Here is a 23,300-nt window from a genome sequence, read left to right as displayed (position 1 = left end):
CCACCTCAAAAGCAACACCTGAGAAAAAAGAACTACCTTCCTTTCTCTTCCTCACCACATTCTGTCCAATCATTTTATTCCTCCACTCTCATTAATACCTATCATTTTTTAAAAAATACATTAAAATACTAATACATGTGACATCTGAACCACAAAGAATGACTAGAAATAGAGATATATAGGAAGAGTGAACAATTCCATAAATCCTTCTTCCAAGACATCCACCAGACGTTCAATTTTTGTCATCAGTTCTCAGCCAATAAAAATATTAACTGAAATGGATCATTTCAAGGTATCAAGAAGCCACTATTAAGCTAGTAATCATGTCCAAACAATTTATCCCCTCTGCACTTCCATTGTTTACTCTTCAAAATGTTCTGGAATGAAGATACGAGCACACTGACATCCCAATTCATTTTATTCATCTCTCTTGGAAAACTGTGACATCCTAAATTTGATGGTACTTTGGATAGAGTGAAAACAGGTGGAAAGTTTGACATAATCAAGACACACAGAAATAAGATCACATTCGAGGACTTCAAACCCTGCCGACACTAAAAGATATCCCAGGCCAATTCTGGCAACAGACCTTGAGGGCAGAGGATGCATATAACATTGAGCTATTTTTACCTTTAAATTCCTCCTCCTCCATTTGCAGCAACACACAGCCTGTGGCTGTCAATGTTACCAACGGCAGAGTAACGATTGCAAAATAATCTACAGTGATATCTTTGGTTCATTTCAAAGGTTGCTGAAATCTGCACTTCAGAATAAGCCATAATACTTCACTGAAGTGCCTCCACCTGATGTGGAAAGAGTCATTTGAACTCTTGTTGATACCTGGTTTTATCCACTAATAATTCTGAATTATGAATAGTATTAATAAACAGAATTTAAACATCTTCTGTTACACTAATCTCTCCCAGTAATTCAAATAGCCAAAGGTAAAAGTTATTGCACATAACATGCCCAAAAATTTAGTCTCCCTACTTGCTGACTTACTTCTAGCTTAAAAGTGAAAAAAAAAGAAGGAAAATTGTGCCTCATTATTTTGGGAGGATTGCAAAGGTAACCTAGGTGGATTGTATGTAAATCAATAAAGAATTTCAATTTAGAATATTCAGACACTTTTATAATTATTAAGTTTAGAGATTAGGAAGAAATTCTTCCTCATGAGGGTGGTTAGGCTCTGGAACAGGTTGCCTAGAGAAATTGTGGAGGCTCCAAACCTGGAAGTGTTCAAAAGCAGGTTGGATGGAGCCTTGAGCAACCTGGTCTGGTAGGAGGTGTCCCTGTCCACGGCAGGGAGGTTGGAACTATAGGATCTTTAAGGTCCCTTCCAACCCAAGTCATTCTATGATTCCACTACTAGTCAGACACCTCTCTATCACAGGAAATTCAAATTCTGAAGACTTTCAACTAATTTTGCAAGGCTCAGCTAGGGCTGAGTTTCAGATAGGCATGGCATAAGAACATCTTAGGAGTGATTGAAGGATTTCACAAAGGTTTTCAGAAAAGGACCATCATCATCCCTTACTAACTTCAATACACTTCTAACTGCAAAACTGGCTTTGTGGACTTCAGGAATACACTAGAAATCTTTGAAATATAAATGTAAAGCTACAATGATTCACAAGGCACATGATAAAGACCACAACAAGAAGCAAAATATGTTCCAACTTGCAAATGACTTGTTCTTAAGTGTCTCACATTTCAATTCTTCCTATCCAGTCCTAAACAAACCAAACCAACTTCAGATTTCAGAAGCTAAACTCAATACATTTGATTAAAATGCAGAAGAAAGCTGACCTACCAGAGTGATATGGATACAAGAACCAGGAGGCAAATATTCAATGCTACATATAGCATCTTTGAAATGTATTAGAGACCTAACTTTTTTAGCTTGCTTTACTCAATCAGCAAAAATAAAGACTGTTTCATCAGGCAATGGTGAATTTACAGCCTTTACAAGAACCCCAAAGTAAGTCCTATATACTTGTTAATTTAAATCATTGCCTCCATAGGGGCACAGCAACGCATTTCACTGTTACCCTAAAGGTCAGCAAATCAACACAAAAATCAACAAAACTCTTTCCCCACTTCAGATGTCTAGGTTTAAACTGGATCTCTCTTCATAGGATTGTTTAGGCTGGAAAAGACCTTTAAGATCATCCAGTCCATCCATTCATCTAACACTACCAAGTCTACCACTAAAATATGTTCCCCAGCACCATATCCACACAGTTTTTTGATCCCTCTAGCAATGGTGACTTCACCAATTTACTGGGCAGCCTAGGCCCGGGTTTGACCACCCTTCTGGGGAAGAGGTTTTTCCTGATGTCCAACCTAAACAACTTGAGGCCAATTCCTCTTGTCCTATCACTTGTTCCTTGAGGGAAGAGACCAACCCCCACCTCACTAGAACCTCCTTTCAGGACGTTGTAGAGAGGGAGAAGGTGTCCCTTTATATCTCCTTTTCCCCAGGTGTGGTGGGTTGAGAGAGAAGGCCTAGTTTTCTCTCCCCCACAAAGAGTGCCCCAGCACTGTCCCTTTCTTAAAGGCACAGCCTCAAAGGGTCACACCAGGCTAAACAACCCCAGCTCCCTCAGTCACTCCTCAGATTACTTGTTCTCATCACCCTTCTTTGGGCCCACTCCAGCAATTAAGCATCCTTCTTGGAGGGGCTCAAAACCTAATACAGTATGCAAGGTGTGGCCTCACCAGGAATGAATGCAGGTGCATGATTACCTCTCTCAGCGCTGATACAGGCCAGTGTGTTACACATACATCAACAGTATTACATCAATAACCATAATGGGTAATTGACCTGATAAAATAACTTTAAGTATATATTTTCAGTGCAGCCAATTGTTTTTTTAAACAAAGGTGTATGATTTTGCTACAGTGTTACATTTACCCTGAGTCATGCATCCCCTTCCCAAGGAGTTACTTTTCACAGAATCACAGAATGTTAGGGGTTGAAAGGGACTTCAAAAGATCACCTAGTCCAACTCCCTGCCAGAGCAGGATCACCTAGGGCAGGTCACACAAGAACTTATCCAGCTGGGTTTTTAATGTCTCCAGTGAAGATGACTCCACAACCTCTCTGAGCAGTCTGCTCCAGTGTTCTGTCACCCTCACAGTGAACTCAGAACTCCCTTCTTCCTTCGTATCTCCCTCCCTTCATCGTATCCCTCAATGCAGCATTTTAGAACTGAATTATCTGTTGGCCTACACACCTTTTTAAACACCTCATTATACTAAGGAGTTAGAAAACATTGAGGGTGCACCCAATGCACCCTCAACAGCAGTTCTTTCTGTAGTATATTACTGCAATAATACAGTAACAGGGAGCGCTTTCCATGGAGTATTAAGACTGCAGTCTCATTATGCTTCTGATTTTGTTTCTGCTTAGTCTGCACTACAGCACCCTTCCTAATATATGCATTAGCCTGAAACCAAAATTTATGCCTAAAGAATACACATTTCATGCTCTAAGTACATAAACACACAGCACAGTGAAGATCCCTCACTGACAACGGCATCACACAGAGAGAATTTCTAATCCAGTATTTATTCCATATTCTGCGTATCAACACTTTGTTTCCAATGACATAAACAAGGCTTAACTTCAAGCTGAAGACAGCTCAACATCTGAGAGCTTTGAATTAGACACAGTAGCTTTTTTAATTAAGAAATAAATAAAGAAATAAATGCATTTTTCTCCAACCTGTTCTCGCAATAAGAATTTGGTGTATTGAAATCCGTGTGCTTCCAGATACGGCAGCATTTTAACCACACAAAACAGAAGTGAAAAAGATGAGTTCCTGCTCTATCTTTTGGTCTATGGATGCGCAATTTAAAACCTAAAGCTCTGGTGAAATTCAAATGTGTGATCAGAGAGCCTAATTCATTTGCTGGATCACGTATAGTTTGTTAAAAGTTTGCCTAAAAGCCAGCCAAAGGTATCTTGGAAGAATACAATGTTGGTTCTCTAATATAAACATTTATTGTTCTAGTTGTCCACATAAAAGATTTTTTTTTACAACACAGTAAATTCCACTCTGTCCCTCTATAAAATGAGTCAACTAAAAATGAAACATTTAGCAGATTAGGCAAGTGCATGTGCTGACACAGGTCACAAAATTTAAAGCATATATTCAGTAACATTAACAGCTTTAGAAATTCTCAGTTTCTCCTCAATGTCCCTTATGTGTATAAAATACAATCATAGGATACTACCAAGAACTACTTACTCTATCATGCTTTTCCTTCTGCCCTCACCCTTCAAAGATCACTCATCTTTGAAGAGCCTGTCTTTTCACAACTACCTAATTTATTAGGACAGGAAAAAATCCCCCACGTGCTAATGGCCCTAAGTGGGACCTCTTTTGACAGGGGCACATCATGCCGGTCAGTCATGCGGCTGGCACGCAACATTCAACGCACAGAAACTTCCCAAATGCACACATTCTTTTCCTTCATTCCCAAGAAAGGAGCGTACAGTCTGTTTACGGACCCAGAAGCTCACTAAAACATGACAACTTGGAAGAAAAGGGCGAGGAGTCATTTACAAGACCAAACCGGCCAAGCTGCGTTGGGGAGAGGGTGCTGGGTGATGGTGCAAAATTGCACCAGACCCCAAAGGGCCAGCGGCAAGGGCCAGGGCCGGGCTCTGACAAGGGCCTGCAGCCGGCCCTCAGGGCGCGGGCTAAGGTGCAGGCCAGACCGGGGCAGCCTCCTGAAGCGAGTTTTTCCCTCCCCGCTTCATTCGCCCACTCCGGTGCCTCTCCTACCCGCTACAGCCCGAGGGACACGTCACGGAGACCAATCGGCGGCCAGGAAGACCCCCGCAGTCACAGAATGACAGCAGGGTGATTCCCCCCTCCTACCCAGACCGGGCCCCGTTCCCTCTTTGGGCCCCGCTACTCCAGGGCCGGGCCTCCCAGGCTGAGCGGTGACACGGCAGCGACCGTCCCAGCATGCGGAGGGGACAGGCCGGGGGCGGACTGGCGCAGCGGAGAGCGGCAGCCGGCCCCCGAGCGCCGCGCCCGGCAGAACGGGCGGCAGGCGGGCACCCGCCGGTGCCGCGGACACGCTCTCGAGTCCCCACGGGATCCCAAGATGGCGGCGAGCGAACCCGTTCACCGGCTCGGCGGCGCCATCCCCCAGCCCCCACCGGACCCGGGCGGGTACGGCCAGGCATCGCGGCCCGGTGGAAAGAGCTGGGGCGAGGGGGGAACAAAGAGGCGACTAGAGGCGACCAACCGCCGAGGCGAAACGGGACACCCCTCCGGGCAAAGTCGTCCCGCTGCCCCTCTCCTCCCCCGCCACCGGGCTCCCCCTCTCACCTTTGAATTTGAGGTCGGTGGGCGGATCAAGAACCAGGATCTGCTCGTGCTTTGCCAGAGCCCCGGCGGCCGCCATCTCGCTCGCTCTCTCGCTCCGGCGGGAGGAGGAGTAGGGGGGGGGGGTAAGGGGGGGGGGGGTTGTGGGGAGGAGGAGCGGGAGGACGGGCGGCGGTGCCGCTCCCTCAAGGCGGGCGGGCACTGACTCCGCTGCCGGCGGGCCGAGAGGGCGGCACCACCTCCTGCCGCTGCGCGCTGCCGCCGCCCTCCCCACTCAAAGACCGGCCGGTAACGCCGCCCCTCCGCAGGCACTACAGTGGCGGAGGAGGCTCTCCGCATGCGCCTCGCCGGCTTTCTACACACACCTCCGGCCTTCGACAGCCGGAGGCTGGACCGGGACGACCTCTCCTCAGCAGACCTGGTTCTCAAAACCATCTTCCTGTGTAAGATAACAGGAAGAAACGGCCCTCCCACCTCAAAAAAAAACCAAAAGCACCCCCGAAAAACATAGGGAGCGGCGAGTAGAGGCGGCGATCGCCGGGAGGCGAAAAGCACCGGAGGCTCGGAGTTGTGTGCAGCGGGGGGAAACTACTATTCCCAGAGTGCCGTGCGGCGGGCGCGGGGCATGCCGAGAGTTGGAGTCTCTGGCGGGAAACTGAGGCGGGTTCCCTCCGGGCTTCTCGGCGGCTCCGCGCCCCTCCCGTCGGAACTGAAGAAGGGAGGGTGAGCATAGGTGCTAGGTACCAGAGAGGACAACTGGGCAGCAGTGCAACTCCCCACGGCTGATGGTGGCTCTGGCATGGGAGCAGGCTGTTCTTGAGTGTGGCTTGAGGCATCGGGGCCACGGGATCACTGGGGCTTCTGGCTGCTGGAGAATAGTACAATCAAGATCATTTGGGTTGGAAAAGACCTTCCAGATCATCGAGTACAACCACTAACTAATTCCACCAAGTCTGGTGCTAAAACACATCTCTCAGCACCACGTCTCTGCATCTTTTAAACTTTTAAACACTTCTAAGGGATGGAGATTCAACCACCTTCCTGGGGAACCTGTTCAAGTGTTTCAGAAGCCTTTCAGTAAAGAAGGTGCTTCTAATGTCAAGCCTAAATCTTATTTGGTGCAATTTGCAGCTATTTCCTCTCCCTCTGTCGCTTGTTATGAGACAGAAGAGACCAGTCCCCCACCTCCCTCCAACCTCCTTTCAGGGAGTAGTAGAGAGCAAGAAGATCTCCCTTCAGCCTCCTTTTCTGCAGGCTGAACAACCCCAGTTCCCTCAGCCACCCTCACAAGACCTGTTCTCCAGACCCTTCACCAGCTTTGTTGCCCTCCTCTGGACTGGCTCCTATAGCACACACAAGGCAGGACAGCTGTGGCCCAGTCTACAGGCAGCTCTACCACCCTGTGAAGCAGCACATGGGCACTGAGGTAGGTGGCCCTTAGCTTTCAAACAGGCCTGGAAAATGACAAAAAAAACTCTGGAGTAGGTTAATTGTACTTAAGTGAAAAGTTAGGACCATTAACAGGGAGTTGATTTTTTGAGATCAGTTGAGCTCTTGCCAAACCTAGATGAGAAATAAACCTCATTATTTAATAGTAGGCAGAAACACAGGGTGTTTGCAATCCTTCTCGCTAGTGCTTTCTGTCAGACACAGTGTTGTCTCAGTAGGCCTTTTCATTAATATCATGCTTTGAAGCAGATGGCGCACCTTGGGGTATTTGAGCACAGAAGAAACAAACAAGAAAAAACAGATAGAAAGCCAAATTCGCCTGAACCTTGATGATTCCTATGTCCTAATTCTACTTCTGAAGAATCTGGCTGTAAGACAGATGAATTTGTAGTCATAAAATGATAGAGTGATGGAGTTTGGGTTGAAAGAGGCCTTTAAAGCTCATCTAGTCCAACCCTCTGCAGTGAGCAGGGACATCTGCAACCAGAGCAGGTTGCTCAGAGCCCCAGACAACCTGACCTGGAATGGTTCCAGGGATGGGGCTTCTACCACCTCTCTGGGCAATCTGAGCCAGTGTCTCACCACCCTCAGCATAACATTTTTCTTCCCTTTATCTAGTCTAAAATTTCTCCTTTAATTTAAAACCATCTCCCGTTGTCCTGTCACAACAGGCCCTGATAAAAAGTCTGTCCCCATCTTTCTTCTAGATCCTCTTTAGGTACTGAAAGGCTATGGTAAAGAGCCTTCTCTTCTCCAGGCTGAACACCCCCGACTCTCTCAGCCTGTCCTCACAGCAGAGGGGTTCCAGGCCTCACATTTATTTTCTTTTTGTGGCTTCATTTGGACCTGCTCCAACAGGTCCATGTCTCTCCTGTGCTGAGGACTCCAGAGCTGGACCCAGCACTGCAGGTGGGGTCTCACCAGGGACTAGAAGTGTAAAAGAATTACAAATCAGAGGCATTTTTATCTTCTACATCTGCATAGAGGAAGCATCTTTTGAACTTGTACTTTTTATTGTTAATCTTCAATCCCATTGGAAGAAGAAAAGACAAAACAACTTGTGCCATTTAGTATTTTGCAGCAGTTCCCCAGGTCTTGATTTTTTTGCAAGCCAAGACCCAGTTCTTGTACATAATCAGCAGGTCATTAATTTCTGAGAACTGTACACTGTGGCTTAATCTTTGGTGGATTCATGAACAGAAACAGTGAGAGGATAAGAGTCTGTGTAAACAGAAGAGAGAAAAAATACAATCAGACAAAAAAAAAACCTTCTATCTTCCAATTTATCTTCTAGATGCCAAGGGTAAGAATGCATAATCAGAATGGAACAGTGGTTTTGCTAACAAAGCCCAGCAGTAACTTTAAATATTGCCCTGTAAATAAATGATGTAATTTAAAAGGCTGGTTTATGTACATCATAAAATGCCTGTAGTAGGAAAACTGCATCCAGGGTAGCTGCAGACCTCTGGCAGCATTTGGATATATACACCATGTGCCTCCACCTACTGAAGCCGGTTCCAATCAAATAGAACTCCTCTGAACTATTTTTTTCCAGAGCAATTTTCTGCTGTCTGTGTTGGTTTCAAAAGTCGTATGGATATGTGCTGTTGGCAAGAGAGAAGTGGAGAAAAGTGCTGAAGTAGGCAGGCAGCAGAATGGCAGGCCTGGAGGAGAGGCAGGCAGCAAAAGTGGATGGTGAAGTCTGTGCTGGAGACGAGGCAAGAGCCTGAATCTAAATTAATCAGAGGGCCTCTGCTGCCAAATGGCCTCAAAACCCTTCCTTCATGGTTGGGGTGGAGGTAGAGCTATTCACCAAAGAAATTGTGTGATCCATACATGGTGTTATGATAAGCTGATCTGAAAAGTAAAGCATCTAACTCATTTCCAAGTATTTATTATCAGGACAGTTTTCAAATGGCTTATTTTGCCCCTCTACATGTTCTTAGCATCTATGCAGCAGATTGCAAGAGAGGAAAAATATGTGTTAATGCTTCTGACTTCATTTCCATCACCTTGTCCTCCAGCCTTGCATGAGGGTTTGGAATGCCTCTGCTGAGTGCAAACAGAGAGAGCTGAGGTTGTTCAGCCTGGAGGAAACACTACAGGGAGACCTTTTTGTGACCTTTCAGGGCTGAAAGAGATCTATAAGAAAGATAGGGATAATCTTAAAAACAATACCTAGACCTGTTGCCCTGATAAAGGACAAGGGGTGATGGTTTTAAACTGAAAGAGGAGATTTGGACTAGACAGAAGGAAGAAATGTTTATGCCGAGGGTGGTGAGACACTGGCTCAGGTTCCCCAAAGAGGTGGTAGATGCCCCATTCCTGGAACCATTCCAGGTCAGGTTGTTTGGGGCTCTGAACAACCTGATCTAGTTGAAGATGTTCCTTCTCAGTGCAGGGGAATTGGACTAGATGACCTTTGAAGGTGCCTTGCAACCCAAAACACTCCATGATTTCTTGATTCTCTGATTCTACAATGTCTTGTATAAGGAAATCTGAGGAGAAACAGGAGTTAAGCTCTCTCCTTAATATGACAACAGGTCTTGCAGTTCATCCCATGCATGGTTTTCAGTGCAGGTACCTCCTTAGGCATGCCTGTGGGATAGATATAACTGACACCAGGGGATGTGCAGGGATTGGGACAGGACTAGGTTATAACCAGCATGTGGAGAGGTAGTGAACGAATGACAGGACACAGCCTCAAGCTTTGGCTTACAGAGAGAGAATCACAGCATCCCTGAGGGTGGAAGGGGCCCCAGGAGGGCAGTAGTTCAGTTTCCTACTCAAAGCTGAATTCAGGCCAGGTCATGCAGGGCTTTGTCCTGTGGGGTCATTAAAGCCTCAGGGACAGAGGTTTGCCAGCCTCCCCAAGCAGTTCTGATCAGTGCTGGCCTGTCCAGCTCCCATCTATTTCATGTTATAGGAACAGCAAAGTCAATACATGGACACTGAGCACATGCCCTGATGGTAGTCAGGTATGAAGCTGGTTTTCGAATGTAGTCTTTGTTGTGTTTGAAAACACTGAGAACCTTAATAATGCCTTGATCTGTTTTGTCATCTCCCATCTAATGCTTCTATTTCATCCAGACTGATGCTAGGCTTTTCTCTCAAACACCACCTGTTCTGTTGATCAGCAATGTCTGGCAACCTTCTCTAGCATCTGATTCAGTTCATTTGAACACATTGTAGCTCAGTTCAGGAATGAAATCTTTGATCTATTTCAGTCAGTGGAACTCCTCTTGGTGAGATCATGCTGTTGTTTGTAGAAGTGTCTTCAGTATATTCTTGCAAAAGGATAACTTTTGCTTAACCTGAGGTCAACTTTTGTCCAGTGTGTTGGTAGGTCTTAATGTTTTTCATGTTGTGATTTCATAGGATCATTTAGGCTGCAAAAGAGCCAAGTCTGGTGCTAAACCATGGCCCTCAGCACCACATCTGCATGTCTTTTAAATCCCTCCAGGGATGGTGATTCAACCACTTCCCTGGGCACCCTTCTCAAAACCCACCTAACCTCAATCCTGAGCAACCTGCTCTGTGGACCCTGTTTTAGCAGAGGGGTTGGACCAGATGTTGCTTCCAACCCCCACCATTCTGTGATTCCGTGATTTCTTCACCTGGTGACGTTACTATAGACAGTCCATGCTGGATAACTGGGTACAGAAAAGCCAATAACATGTAATGGCATTGTCATAAATAGCTACAGAGTAAAATTCCAGCTCCATGTCATACTTGGGACCTGATTATATTCTGCAGAACACAAAAAATGCCCTAGACCATTAACTTATGTAGGAACAAGACAAAAATGGTATCTTGTCTTTGTGATTTAAAGCAGCACTTAAAGAATGGAATGATTCCTGAGCCAATTTCATATGTGCTAAAAGCCATTAGCCCTTTCATAAAGGGCAAAGTTATTAAGGAAATGGATTTTTCAATACTGTTTTCAAGAACTGTTTGTTGCAGCTCATAGACATTCATGAGGGATGTAATGAGATAATTCAATATACAAAACATGGAATGTGTGTGTGTGTTGCTTGTTGTTTGCTGCTGTTGCATGCACAAATCCTTTGCTAAAAAGGCCATGGGCAGGGACATTTTCAACTGGATCAGGCTGCTCAGAGCCCCACACGACCTCACATGGGATGTTGCCAGGGATGGGGCTTCAACCACTGCTCTAGGCAACCTGGGCCAGTGTTTTACCACCCTGACCACTGAAAATTTCAGCCTATGTTGTCTAAATCTTCCCTTTTCCATTTTAAAACCATAATCTCTTGTCCTGTCACAACAGGCCCTGCTATAAAATCTGTCCCTATCTTTCCTGTAGGCCCCCCTAAAATACCAGGAGGCTGCTCTAAGGTCTCCCTGGAGCCTTCTCTTCTCCAGGCTGAACAACTCCCAAGTTTCTCAGCCTGTCCTCACAGCAGAGGGGTTCCAGCCCTTCAGTCATTATTGTGGCCTCCTCTGGCCCCACTCCAACAGGTCCATGTCTCTCCTCTGCTGAGGACTCCAGAGCTGGACCCAGCACTGCAGATGGGGTCTTAATAGAGTGGAGCATAGGGTCAGAATCCCCTCCCTCCACCTGCTGCCCACAGAGAAGACCTGCACTGAAGTTCCTTGTTGAATTTTGGGCACTATCCTTCAGGAAAGGTGTCAGATAATTGACAGGAGTTCAGAAGACAGGACCTCTAATGACAGAGATCCAGAACACAGGCTGAAACTTGAGAACTGATTGAAATATTGAGGTTATATAGCCTAAGGAAGATAAGACTTATGACTCATGTTCATTAACAGTGTTCAAATACATCTAAAGCTATTGTAAGCAAAAAGAAAATGGTCTGCTCTAGTTTACTTTGGACAGGACAGGAAGTAATGGGTGTAAATCGGAGCAAGAACTGGTTCAGAACAGATATGAAGATCTCTTAAGAGTAAAGATAATCAAGGTAAAAGATTTCCTGAAAGCATAGTCCTTGGAGTCCCCATTACTGACCTTTCATAACAGGTTAAGCATCTATTGGGAGATACAAATGCAGCTGATCCTGCCCTGAAATGTGACCTCCCAAGTCCTTTCCTGCTCTGGGAGTCCATCGCTGTGCAGATTCCAGCATGTTCAAAGATTAAACTGATCATCTGCAGTGGAAATGTCCATTCCCCAAGGTCTAATCTGCAGCCCATTAAAACCAGGGGGAATTTTTTCAGGGACTCTAATAAGCATTGGATCAGACTCCAACTGAGTGTCTAATTTGGAGCTGTGTGTGGAATTTGGTCCACACTGCTGTTAATGGTTTTTGGAAAGGAGAAAAATCCAACTCCTTTTCCCAGGGCACTTTTGTTTGCAGTGGTTACCAGAGAAAGTAAACATGGGCTGGAGAAGCAGCACTAGATCTTTCTAACAACATGGAGTAGAATTGACTGAAGACAAGACATGAGAAGAAGATCTATAGAAAAAAACTGGCAACTTTTCTCAGAGAAGAACATTTTTGACAGCTCTTTTTTTACATCAGTTAAGCAGGGCCAGACACAGAAAGACAGCAAGAACAATATCAACAACAACACTTTAAAAGCATATTAGTATAATGAATGTGAGAATTATATGTTCGTGTCTGCTGGAAGATTAAATTAGCTGAAAGCTTACAAATAGACAGGACAAAAAGAATCCAGAAATTGCAGAATCATAGAATTGTTTAGACTGGAAAAGACCTTTAAGATCTTCAAGTCCAACTGTTACCCAACGCTACCAAATCTGGTGCTAAACCATGTCCCCACATCTCTGTGCCTTTTAAACACCTCCAGGGATGGGGATTCAATCACCTCCCTGGGGAACCTGTTCCAATGTTTGATAAACTTTTCAGTGAAGAAATTTCTTCTGTTATCCAACTTAAACCTCCCCTGGTGCCACGTGATGCCATTACCTGTTATCCTGTCACTTACTACTTGGGAGAAGGGAGCAACACTCACCTCACTCCAAACTCCTTAGAAGGCCTCCCCTCAGCCTCCTTTTCTCCAGGCTAAATAACCCCACTTCCCTCAGCTGCTCCTCACAAGACATGCTCTCCAGACCCTTCACCAGCTTTCTTAGTCTTCTCTTGCTCCAGCACCTCAGTGTCTCCTGTACTGAACCCAGGAGTCAGGGTGTGATCTCAGCAGTGCTGAGTACAGGGGGATAATCACTTTCTTGGACCTGCTTGGCACACTTCTGACACAAGCCAGGATGCTGTTGACATTGGCCATATGGACACATGGTGGTTCCCAGCTGTCAACCAACACCTCCAGATCTTCCTCTGCTGAGCAGCTTTCCAGTCACTCCTCCCCAGGCTGTAGCATTATATGGGCATGTTTTGACCCAAGTGACCTGGCACTTGGACTTGTTGAACCTTACACCGTTGGTCTCAGTCCATTGATCCAGCCTGTCCAGGTCCCTCTGCAGAACCTTCCTACCCTTGAGCAGATCAACACTCCCTCACATATTAGTGTCATCTGCAGACTTACTAAGGGTGCCCTCAATCTCCTCATCTAAGTAATTGTTAAAGGTACTAAAGAGAACTGGCCCCACTACTGAGCCCTGCGGAACACCACTTATGACCAGCTGCCAACTGGCCCTAAGTCCATAACTCCAGTTAAATGAAGAGACCTGGAGAAATCCAAGCTGTCAGTGGACTCAATTAGCTATGTAGGGACTGATGAAGAAAGATCCACTTCCCTGCAGTCTGTTACCCAATAACATAAAGATTTTCCTCCCCTCCCAATGATCAATTCAGTCACAACACTTAAGCCAGCTAAAGCTGTGCTTCTGCAGTTGGATGTTGCTGTGATCTGGAGGAACAATAATGTGGAGAAAGTGAAGATCAGCAAAATCCCGGCTCCTGTGGGCACCCGCAGCCTCTCTGCTTTCACGGGTTGTGTACATCTCTTCCTGGGAATTCTTCCTCTATTACCAGTGCTGTGGCAGGAAACAGCCAAGTACTTAAAATGCTCCTCTAACAGACGCAGGAAGCCAAGGTTCCTGACATGGAGCTAATACACACGTGCAATATCTTGATTAATGCATTGTCTTCAGAAGCAAAGACAGAAGGTCTCTAGAATCATCTCCTCCACTCTGCAGACCTGTTCTGTGCCTGCACACAACCCTGAGAGATCATGTGTAAAAAAATTATTTATTTACTTTGCATTCAGGGAAGGAAAATAGAGGAAAGTCTGCATAATTTTATTGATGGAATCCTTGGCTGCCAAATCCTGAATTATTTAGAGCCTAATTGTCCAAATGATACCCACGAGGAGCTGTTGGATTGCAGCAGGCAGCTGAGACGCTGCGCAAAACCAGGGGCGTGCCCTTCAGACTGTGTTCTGCTGCTTCAATGGATCATTTTAAAACAGGGATGGAGACTTTTAAGAAGCAAAGCTGGAACACTCAACAGCCTTTTGGAAGTTGCAAGCGGTGAAGAGTCCTGCAGAAAGCTCCACATAGCAAAAGGTGATCTGCTCTGGATTAAACTGGGCAGGACCTTTCTTCTCCCAACCTATGCATGCCCATTAACCAGTGATCTATCATGCTGTGAACAGTTCAGTGATGCCCAGTGACAGGACAAGAAACAATGGGTACAAGGTGAAGAACAGGAGGTTCCACCTCAGCATAAGGAGAACCTTTTTTTATGGTGAGGGTGATGGAGTACTGGAGCAGGCTGCCCAGAGAGGTTGTGGAGTCTCCTTCTCTGGAGACTTTCAACACCCTCCTGGATGTGTTCCTGTGTAACCTGCCCTAGGTGATCGTGCTTTGGCAGGGGGGTTGGGCTTGATGACCTCCAGAGGTCCCTTGCAACCCTTACCATTCTGTGATTGTGTGTGTGTAATTTCCTGATGCTCCCCTTCCCTGTAGGCAACTCAGTCCCTTCTGCAAGTCCCAACTACGCTATGGGCACTATACCTCTGTACATGTCTCTCCACCTACAATCACAAATATTCATCATTTTCCTCCACCTACAACCATGAACTGATACTTTTTGGGACCATCATATGTTGAATATGAACTGCTCCAGCAAGTGTTGTCATACTCTTGGGAGCATCTGTCAAGGGCTAGGGCTGGGTCTGCCAGCAGAGGAGTGACAGATGCTCCCTATGAAACCCTCTGCCTTCCCAAATGGAAGAGAAAGGGAATAAGGGAGAGAGACTGATGGGCTGGGAAAGAAACTAAACCAGCTGGGATGGAAAAAAGAACAGTAAAATGATGCTCATAAGATCATAGAATGTTAGAGGTTGGAATGGACTTCCAGAGATCATTTGTTCCAAGCCCCCTACCAAAGAAGGATCACCTAGGGCAGGGCACTCAGGAACACGTCCAGGTTGGTTTTGAAAGTCTCTGGAGAAGGAGATGCCACAACTGCTCTGGTCAGCCTGTTCCAGGGCTCTGTCACCCTCACAATAAAGAAGTTTCTCCTCATATTAAGGTGGAACTTCCTTTGTTCTAGTTTATAGTCATTATTCCTTGTCCTATTACAGGGCACCACCCAAAAAAGCCTGGCACCTTCATCCTGACAGCCACCCCTTGGATATTTATAGACATTAATAAGCCTTCAGCCTTCTCTTCTCCAGACTGAACAGCCTCAGTTCTCTCAGTTTTTCTTCATAGGAGAGATGTTCAAGTCCTTTAATCATCCTTGCAGCTCTTCATTGGACCCTCTTCAGCATATTCCTGTCTTTATTGAACTGGGGGAGCCCAAAACTGGAAACAGTATTCCAGGTGTGGTCTCACCACAGAGAGTACAGGGGGAGGAGAACCTTGCTAGACCTGCTGGGTACACTTTTACTAATGCACCCCAAGATACCATTGGCCTCAGTCACAATTGCACATTTCTGTCCCATGGATAACTTGCTGTCCACTAGGACTCCAAGGTTTTTCTCTTTGGAGCTGCTTTCCAGCAGGACCACATATAAACCAATATCCAACCCAACCCCTGATGGCAATGATGTCACCACTGTCTGTTGGCAGGCACAGGGCAAGTCCCAGACTGGACTAAGTGGCAGACAGAAATCAGATTCAGGAACTGGATTCTGGAACTGAATTCAGGAACACGTGGGTTGGGATTGAAGGCAAAAAGATCAGAGTTCTCCTGAGATGATGACCAGTGAAGAAGAAAGAGAAGAAGAAGTAAAAACAAATTGTTTCTCATGATCCCTCAGCTTTATACACAATAGGGTGCAGGGTCTGAATAGCTGCATAAACCTTGAGCAGAAACGACTGAGCTGAAAAGTCAAACCACTGAATTAGTTCTGTCCTATCTCAAACCAGGACAGCATCCAACCCTAAAGATTTAAATGTGTTTTCTTTCGTTGATGGACATTATCTCACACACACTCTGAAAAGGGAAGAGTTTCTTACCACTTCATTATTCTAATGGGAAAAAAAAATTAAAATCCAGCTTTTCAAAGGAGCTTAGCAAAAACTTAGGCTCTCTTAGCCAGAACTAGTCACCAGGTGAATTAGGATTCCCTCACATCAAAGGCAAAAAAAGAAATTGCTTTTTGCTCCTGTCAGCTACTCAGAGACAATAAGACTGTGACAGAAACAGCTGAGCTGGATTTGGGCTTCTGCATCAGCAGCAAAACTTTTAACCAGGTTAAAGTATTGGATGCTCAATCTTAGGAACGGCTTAGCCAAGGATATCACTCTTCAGGTGATGTTCAGGTGATGTCTAATCTGAGTTTCCAAGAGTGGCATGTCATCTGCAGCAGATCTTAGGAAGCTTGATCTGGGTTGCTTTGATGGAGAGCAGTTACAGTGACATCACCTCACCATTTTTCTCCTTTGTATTTATTGAAAAGTGAAACGAGGGTTTGTCCCTTAGAGGGCTGAACTGGTTAGAGGTTCCTGAATGACTCATTTGTGCCACTGACTCAACTCTAACACATTTCAGTTAACAACTCATTATAAAAGGCTGGACAGGATGGGAGGGCTTCTAGCCACATTATAACTGGCCTGGCCACGTTATGATGACTGACCTGACTTCCAGTTATTTCAGCTGAATCATATAATGGTTTGGGTTGAAACAGGTCCTTAGAAGTCATCTAGTCCAACCCCCCTTCAGTGAGCAACTAGATCACAAAGGCTAATGGCTTCAAACTGGAAGAGGCTAAATTTAGATTAGACATTAGGAAGAAATTCTTCCCCACAAAGGTGATGAGGCACTGGAACAGGCTGCCCCAGAGAGGTTGTGCAGTTTCCTCTGGAAAGATTGCAAACACAACTGGACACAATCCTGGGCAACCTGCTCTAGATGACCCTGCTTTAACAGGGAAGTTTGGCTCTATGTTCTCCAGAGGTCACTTCCATCCTCCACCATGCTGTGATTCTGTGAAAATCACAAGTTCCTGTACTCCCATTTCTTGTCTACAGCTGCCTGGTTTCAAACATACATTGGAAATACCTAACATTCAAGATTTGGTTATGCCTTCTTTTGAGAAGAAAAGCTCCCAGTGCTGCCTGAAAAATGGTGGGGAATGCAACACCTTTCCTGAAACATTCTGAAGCCCCAAAACAGATAGCAATTCCAGGAAATAAATTCTGGCACCATTTCACCAAGCAGAAAGTGAGTTTTCTTCAAAAGCAGACCTGTCAGCAGGCAGCTTCAATACCTTCAGGCTTTCCTGCACTACTAGAGACATGAACTGAGTCATTTCACCAAGCAGCTAAGTAACCACTTTCCCAGAGCTTTGGAACCCATGGTTCCCAGACATCCTCACTTTGCTGTCACTGATGTGATGTGAAACAGGCTTCTCAAATGGCTCCTCTCCTAATTTGGTAGTTGCTTCAGGCCCTATAAATTTTTATCTGTGTCTATCACACAAGGAAAGGTGCAATTTTCTGCCCTGGTCTGCAGCTTTCCCTGGTGTATGACACACAGCTAGACAAGGTGAGGTGTCTGACAGACATGCCCGGTGACAGTGATGACTTGATGACTTAAGTCTTGTGGATTTCCTGAGGCATCCATTTCCTCTGGGGAAAGGTGAAACAAAAATCCTGCCATTTTATCTTTCATTGATGGATCAGCCAGCTTTGGATGCAGTCACTGTGTTATCACAAAGCCTTTATGCTCCCATCAGCAAGTAGATCCTCCGTGCTGCAGTTACACCAGCCAGTGCAAATCCACTTGCATACATTTATCACCTCCTCATCCTTATCATTGACTGGTTTGGGTTGGAAGGGACCCATCTTTCTTATAAGCCTCTTCATGTACAGAAAGGCCACAATAAGGTCTCCCATGGAGGCTTCTCTTTTCCAGTCCCCTCTTCCTTAGTCTCCTCTGGGACAATGTCATGTTTGTGCAGAGCTACCCATCCTTCCACAACATCATTCAGCCAGAGTAAAGCTTCAGGAAAAGTTAAACCACACAGGCAGGGGGGCTGCCCAAGTGCAGTGGAATGCACTAGCCAAAGCCCTTTGTCCAGGGTTCCAACTCAGTAACCAGTGTGTCATGGACTACATGAATGGGAATCATCTGTTACTCAGTGGACTTTGTACTATATGAAGTCAGACATACCCACAGGTACAGATATGGTATCTTCTCTTACAGGTGGAGTCAAGGCACCTGATGGACTCTTAATCTTGTATTTGCTTATGCTCCTATTTTAGCTTGGTTTCTCAGATCACAGCTGTGCCATGAAGACACATGTAAATGTGCTCTTTGAATATTTACAATCTGATAGCTTTTTTATCCAAATTTTCTGTTTCAGACATCACTTTTGTTCCTTATCACCTCGATAGAGTTGTGATCCACCACAATGAGTATCTTCCAGAGTAGGAGATCATTGTGTTGTTTGCCCCTTTTTTTCAGTTCTGAATATTACTTTCCCTCTTCAGAATTTTGTAATGAACATGACATAGAATCCCAGTATGCTTTGGTTTGGAAGGCACTTTTGAAGGTCATCTAGTCCGAACTCCCTGCAGTAAGCAGGGACATCTGCAACTAGATCAGAGTTGCTCAGAGTCCTAGCCAACCTGACTTGGAATGGCTCCAGGGATGGGGCTTCTACCACCTCTCTGGGCAGCTGTGTACCAGTGTTTCACCAACCTCAAATTAAAAAACTTTTTCCTTCCCTCTAGTCTAAACCTCCCCTCTTTTAGTTTAAAACCATCACCCCTTGTCCTGTCATAACCGGCCCTGCTAAAAAACTCTGTCCCTATCTTTGTTTTAGGTCCTCTTTAAGTACTGAAAGGCCAGAAGATCTCCTTGGAGCCTTCTCTTCTCCAGGCTCAACAACCCAAACTCTGTCAGCTTGTTCTCATAGCTGAAGGGTACCAGCCCCCAGATAATTTTTGTGGCCTCCTGTCTAGGTCTGGAGAGGGAAAGAGACTCAAGTTCTTTTGAATATTCCTGTGTTGTGAAATTAGAGGCATAAACGAGGCCAAAATATCAACAGCTAGACTATTTATTACATAGATAAAGTGGAAATAAGAAGGGGAGCGGGAGAAAATAAAGAGGGAGAGGGAAGAGAGAGAGAAGAGGAAAGGAATTATATTACCACACCACTCACTCCCCCAAGACAGTTTGAGTCTGTGGAGGAAAGGTGCTGCAGGAGATGTTGGGTCTGTAGAGAAAGGGTGCTGAGGCTTTGGCTGGAGAAGAGATGTGGTCCTCTGGGCAGCCTGGGTCTGTAGAGAAAGGGTGCTGAGGCTTTGGCTGGAGAAGAGATGTGGTCCTCTGGGTAGCCTGGGTCTGTAGAGAAAGGGTGCTGAGGCTTTGGCTGGAGAAGAGATGTGGTCCTGGACTTTGTTGAGTCACATCAGAAGAGACAAACTTTTAGTCTCTCACACCTCCCCCTGGCCCCACTCCAACAGGTCCAGGTCTCTCCTATGTTAAGGACTCCAGAGCTGGACCCAGCACTGCAGATGGGCTCTCAGGAGAGCAGAGCAGGGCAGAGGGGCAGAATCTCCTCTCTCCACCTGCTGCCCACCTCTCTTTGGATGCAGCCAACACATTTCCTTTTCTAGGATCTCTGTCACAGGGAAACAAGCTTATCTGTTGAGAGCCCTTTCCTAGAGCATAATGAGCTCTTATTTCCAGCCGATGTCAAAAGCCTCCTTCATATTCAAAACTGCCAAGAAGCTGAGTCACCTTCCTTATAAACATCAGCTGCTGAGACTTCTGTCCCTCCTTCCTGAAACTATGGGGATAACCTTTCCTGTGTTAAAGGCTGTGCCGTGGGAGGAGAGCTGGTGAGGTGCCAGCAGGCGGTTCAGGTTGCCACCTTGAAAGCAAATTATCCCTGAGAACCAGGAATGACCTACAGAGTGTGGTTAAACTCAGAGGACAAAAGGTATCTCTGAAAGAAAAGGTGCCAGGAAGCTGTTTCAGTCTCATTTGGTTTCCTGGCTGTCTCAAGAAAGAGCACAGAGAGTTTAAGTCTCTATTTTAAATGCCCCTCTTTCTGAGGACTCTTGTTAGAATCCTACTACATATTTGATGCCTTTTCTGGCTAAATATCCACAGTGCAAAATTGTCCCACATGGCAAGTAATGAACCCAGACAAGAATATGGATATTTGGTTATGAGTCTAGGTTTGCTTGATGACTTGGATTTTTTTCAGAGCTAGAATAGGTCCTGCAGCTGCATGGTGCAATCCCAAGCACAAAATACAGGCTGGGCAGAGAATGGATAGACAGCAGTGCTGAGGAGAAGGACTTGGGGGTGCTGGTGAGTGAAAAGCTGGGCATGAGCTGGCATTGTGTGCTCCCAGCTCAGAACTAACCATGTTCTTGGCTGTATCCCCAGCAGCATGGGCAGCAGATGGAGAGAGAGATATTCTGCCCCTCTGCACTGCTCTGCTGACACCTCACCTGCAATGCTGGGTCCAGCTCTGAAGACAAGAAGGACGTGAGCTGTTAAGAGTAGGTCCAGAGGAGGGCGTGAAAACAGTCAGAGAGCTGGAGCACCTCTCCTATGAAGACAGTTCTGCCCTTTTGCTCTCCTCTGCTGAAATTCCACCTGCAGTGCTAGGTCCAGTTCTGGAGTCCTCAGCACAGGAGAGACATGGACCTGTTGGAGTGGGGCCAGAGGAGGCCACAAAAATGGTCTGAAGGCTGGAACCACTCTGCTGTGATGACAGGCTGAGAGAGCTGGGATTGTTCAGCCTGGAGAAGAGAAGGCTCCAGGGAGACCTTAGAGCAGCCTTCCAGTGTTCGAAGGGGGCTACAGAAGAGCTGGAGAGGGACTTTTTACAAAGGCATGGAGTGAGAGGGTGAGGGGTCATGGCTTCAAACTGGAAGAAGCTCCATTTAGATTAGACATTCGGAATTCTTCCACGTGATGAGATACTGGAACAGGTTGCCCAGAGAAATTGTGGAGGCTCCAAGCCTGGAATTATTCAATGCCAGATTGGACAGGGCCTTGAGCAATCTGGTCTAGTGGAAGGTGTCCCTGTCCATGGCAGAGTGGTTGGAACTAGATGATCTTTAAGGCCCCTTCCAACCCAAATGACTCAGTGACTCTAAGAACACTGTAAAAGGATTTTGAAATGCACCACAGCACCCAAGCTGCATCTTTTGTGCTAAACCTCTGAAAACTCACAACAGAGATTAGTCAGCAAAGCAGCTGGATTCTTTGAGATGACAAGAAGCAGGGATTTCTTTTATGAGGTGTTCAACCTACATTTCAACCCTGTTAAACAAGTGAAGAGAAACTGTTACTGTCCTCTGACTCATTTTTTATATAAGTCTTCTGACTGAAATGCTATTGCTTGCCCCCTCAAGTCCTGTTAGCTTGGTAAACAGGAAGGGATTTGATGTTTGTTTTCTTCAATGGTATCTTTAAGACATGCAGCTGACTTCCTTATTGATTGGTACTTGTCAATATGTCATCAGAAGCATAGGGATTGTCTCTCTTAGTCCATAACAGATCATTCCCTGCTGTACTCCCTGCAGGGGAAGAGGATTTGAGTCATTAGGTGTTTATCTTCTTATTTAAACATGTCATGGAGAGAGCAGGAGCAGCACTGACTAGGTAAAAGAAACATGAATTAAATGGACTTTGGGGAAAGGCATTTTTGTTTTCTAACAGTCCCAGAGTGTGGCAATCAGAAAGGTTGAGTGTTTCATCATAAATAAGGTGTGTCTCAGAGAACCTTTGACAGATGCTGGCTTCTCAGGGAAGGTTTGAGAAAGCAAGGGCAGTGCTTTTCAAAGAAAGCTTTTTTCCTGTTTGTATTTTAAATACCACAGGGAGTCTCAGGGATGAAAAAAAAAAATAAAAATCTTTCTGGCTGGAGAAATTTAACAGCCAGAAAAGAAGGAATCCTGACCACACTGATAAATCACAGGATCATGCAATCATTTCAGTTGGAGGAGTCCTTTAAGATCATTGACTACAACCTATTATCTAATGCTAAACCATGTCCCTCAACACCACATCTCTGCATCTTTTAGACACCTCCATGCATTGTGATTCAGCCACCCCCCTGGGGAGCCTATTCCAGTGTTTGAGAACTCTTTCAGTGAAGAATTTTTTCCTCATATCCAAACCAAACATCCTCATACATACCTCACCAGAAGCCTCCAAATCCTCTTCCACCTTAGTGCTGGATTTTCATAATGACATGATATTAAAAACCTGCTAATTGGTGTGACAACTAAATGCAAGTTAGAACAGGTCTCTTACACTTCCACTTTTGCAGGGCACTGCCTTCAGGTTTTCACAACTGCATTACAAAACTATTTCAGTAACACTTTGACACTGTGTGTGTTGAAAGAGAGGTGATGGGGAGCACTAATACCATGAGCTTCTCTTTGTGTTCCTAAAAACTACACAGCAGTGATAGGTGATGATGCAAATTAATCTGAATAGAAACAGCATTGGAGATAACAGAAACACAGGCATTTTGCAATCAGGACTCTTCTTCATCAACAGACATGGTAAAGGCTGGATCATGCGACATTAGCATTACTGGTGAAGAAACATCTGATCAGTACTTGATACAGTTTTGGCTCCTCACTATAAGAAGGATGTGGAGGTGCTGGAGTGGGTCCACAGAAGAGCAATGAAGCTGGTGAGTGGTCTAGAGTACAAGTCTGGTGAGGAGAGGCTGGAGGAACTGAGGTTGTTTAGCCTGGGGGAAAGGAGATTAAGGGGATACCTCACTCTCTACAGCTACCTGAAAGGAGGTTAGAGTGAGGTGGGGGTCAGTCTCTGTTCACTGGGAACAAGTGACAGGATGAGAGAAAATGGCCTCAAGTTGCACCAGGAGAAGTTTAAGTTGAACCAAAGGAAAAACTTCTTCCCCCTGGGAGTAGTTAAGCCCCAGCACTGTCTCTTAGGGCAGAGGTGGAGTCCCCATCCCTGGAGGGATTCAAAAGCCTTGTAGATGTGGTGCTGAGGGACATGGTTTTAGTGGTGGGCTTAGGAGTGCTGGGTTAATGGTTGAACTCAAGGACCTTGGAGGTCTTTTCCAACCTTAATGATTCTGTGATTCTATGATCATCCTGTGACTTAACCTTCTCATCTTAGCCTGCTAAATGCAGTC

The 23,300-nt window shown here is 45.6% G+C and overlaps 1 protein-coding gene across 1 annotated transcript in view; it reads right to left on the bottom strand.

Moving 5' to 3' along the window:
- The window catches only part of VAPA (VAMP associated protein A), a 35,689-nt gene extending 30,215 nt beyond the window's left edge, over positions 1–5,474 (bottom strand). The window contains exon 1 of the mRNA XM_068147616.1: positions 5,352–5,474. Coding sequence (XP_068003717.1) covers positions 5,352–5,427 — 76 coding nt within the window. The 5' untranslated portion in view covers positions 5,428–5,474. The remainder of the gene's footprint in view (positions 1–5,351) is intronic.
- Between the last annotated feature and the right edge of the window lie 17,826 nt (positions 5,475–23,300).

The sequence above is a fragment of the Melanerpes formicivorus genome, unplaced genomic scaffold (genome assembly GCF_026170545.1).
Source record: "Melanerpes formicivorus ecotype bairdi unplaced genomic scaffold, bMelFor1.0.p_v2 SCAF_15, whole genome shotgun sequence".
NCBI classification, from domain to species: Eukaryota; Metazoa; Chordata; class Aves; order Piciformes; family Picidae; genus Melanerpes; species Melanerpes formicivorus.
This window is presented reverse-complemented; position numbering and strand designations above follow the sequence as displayed.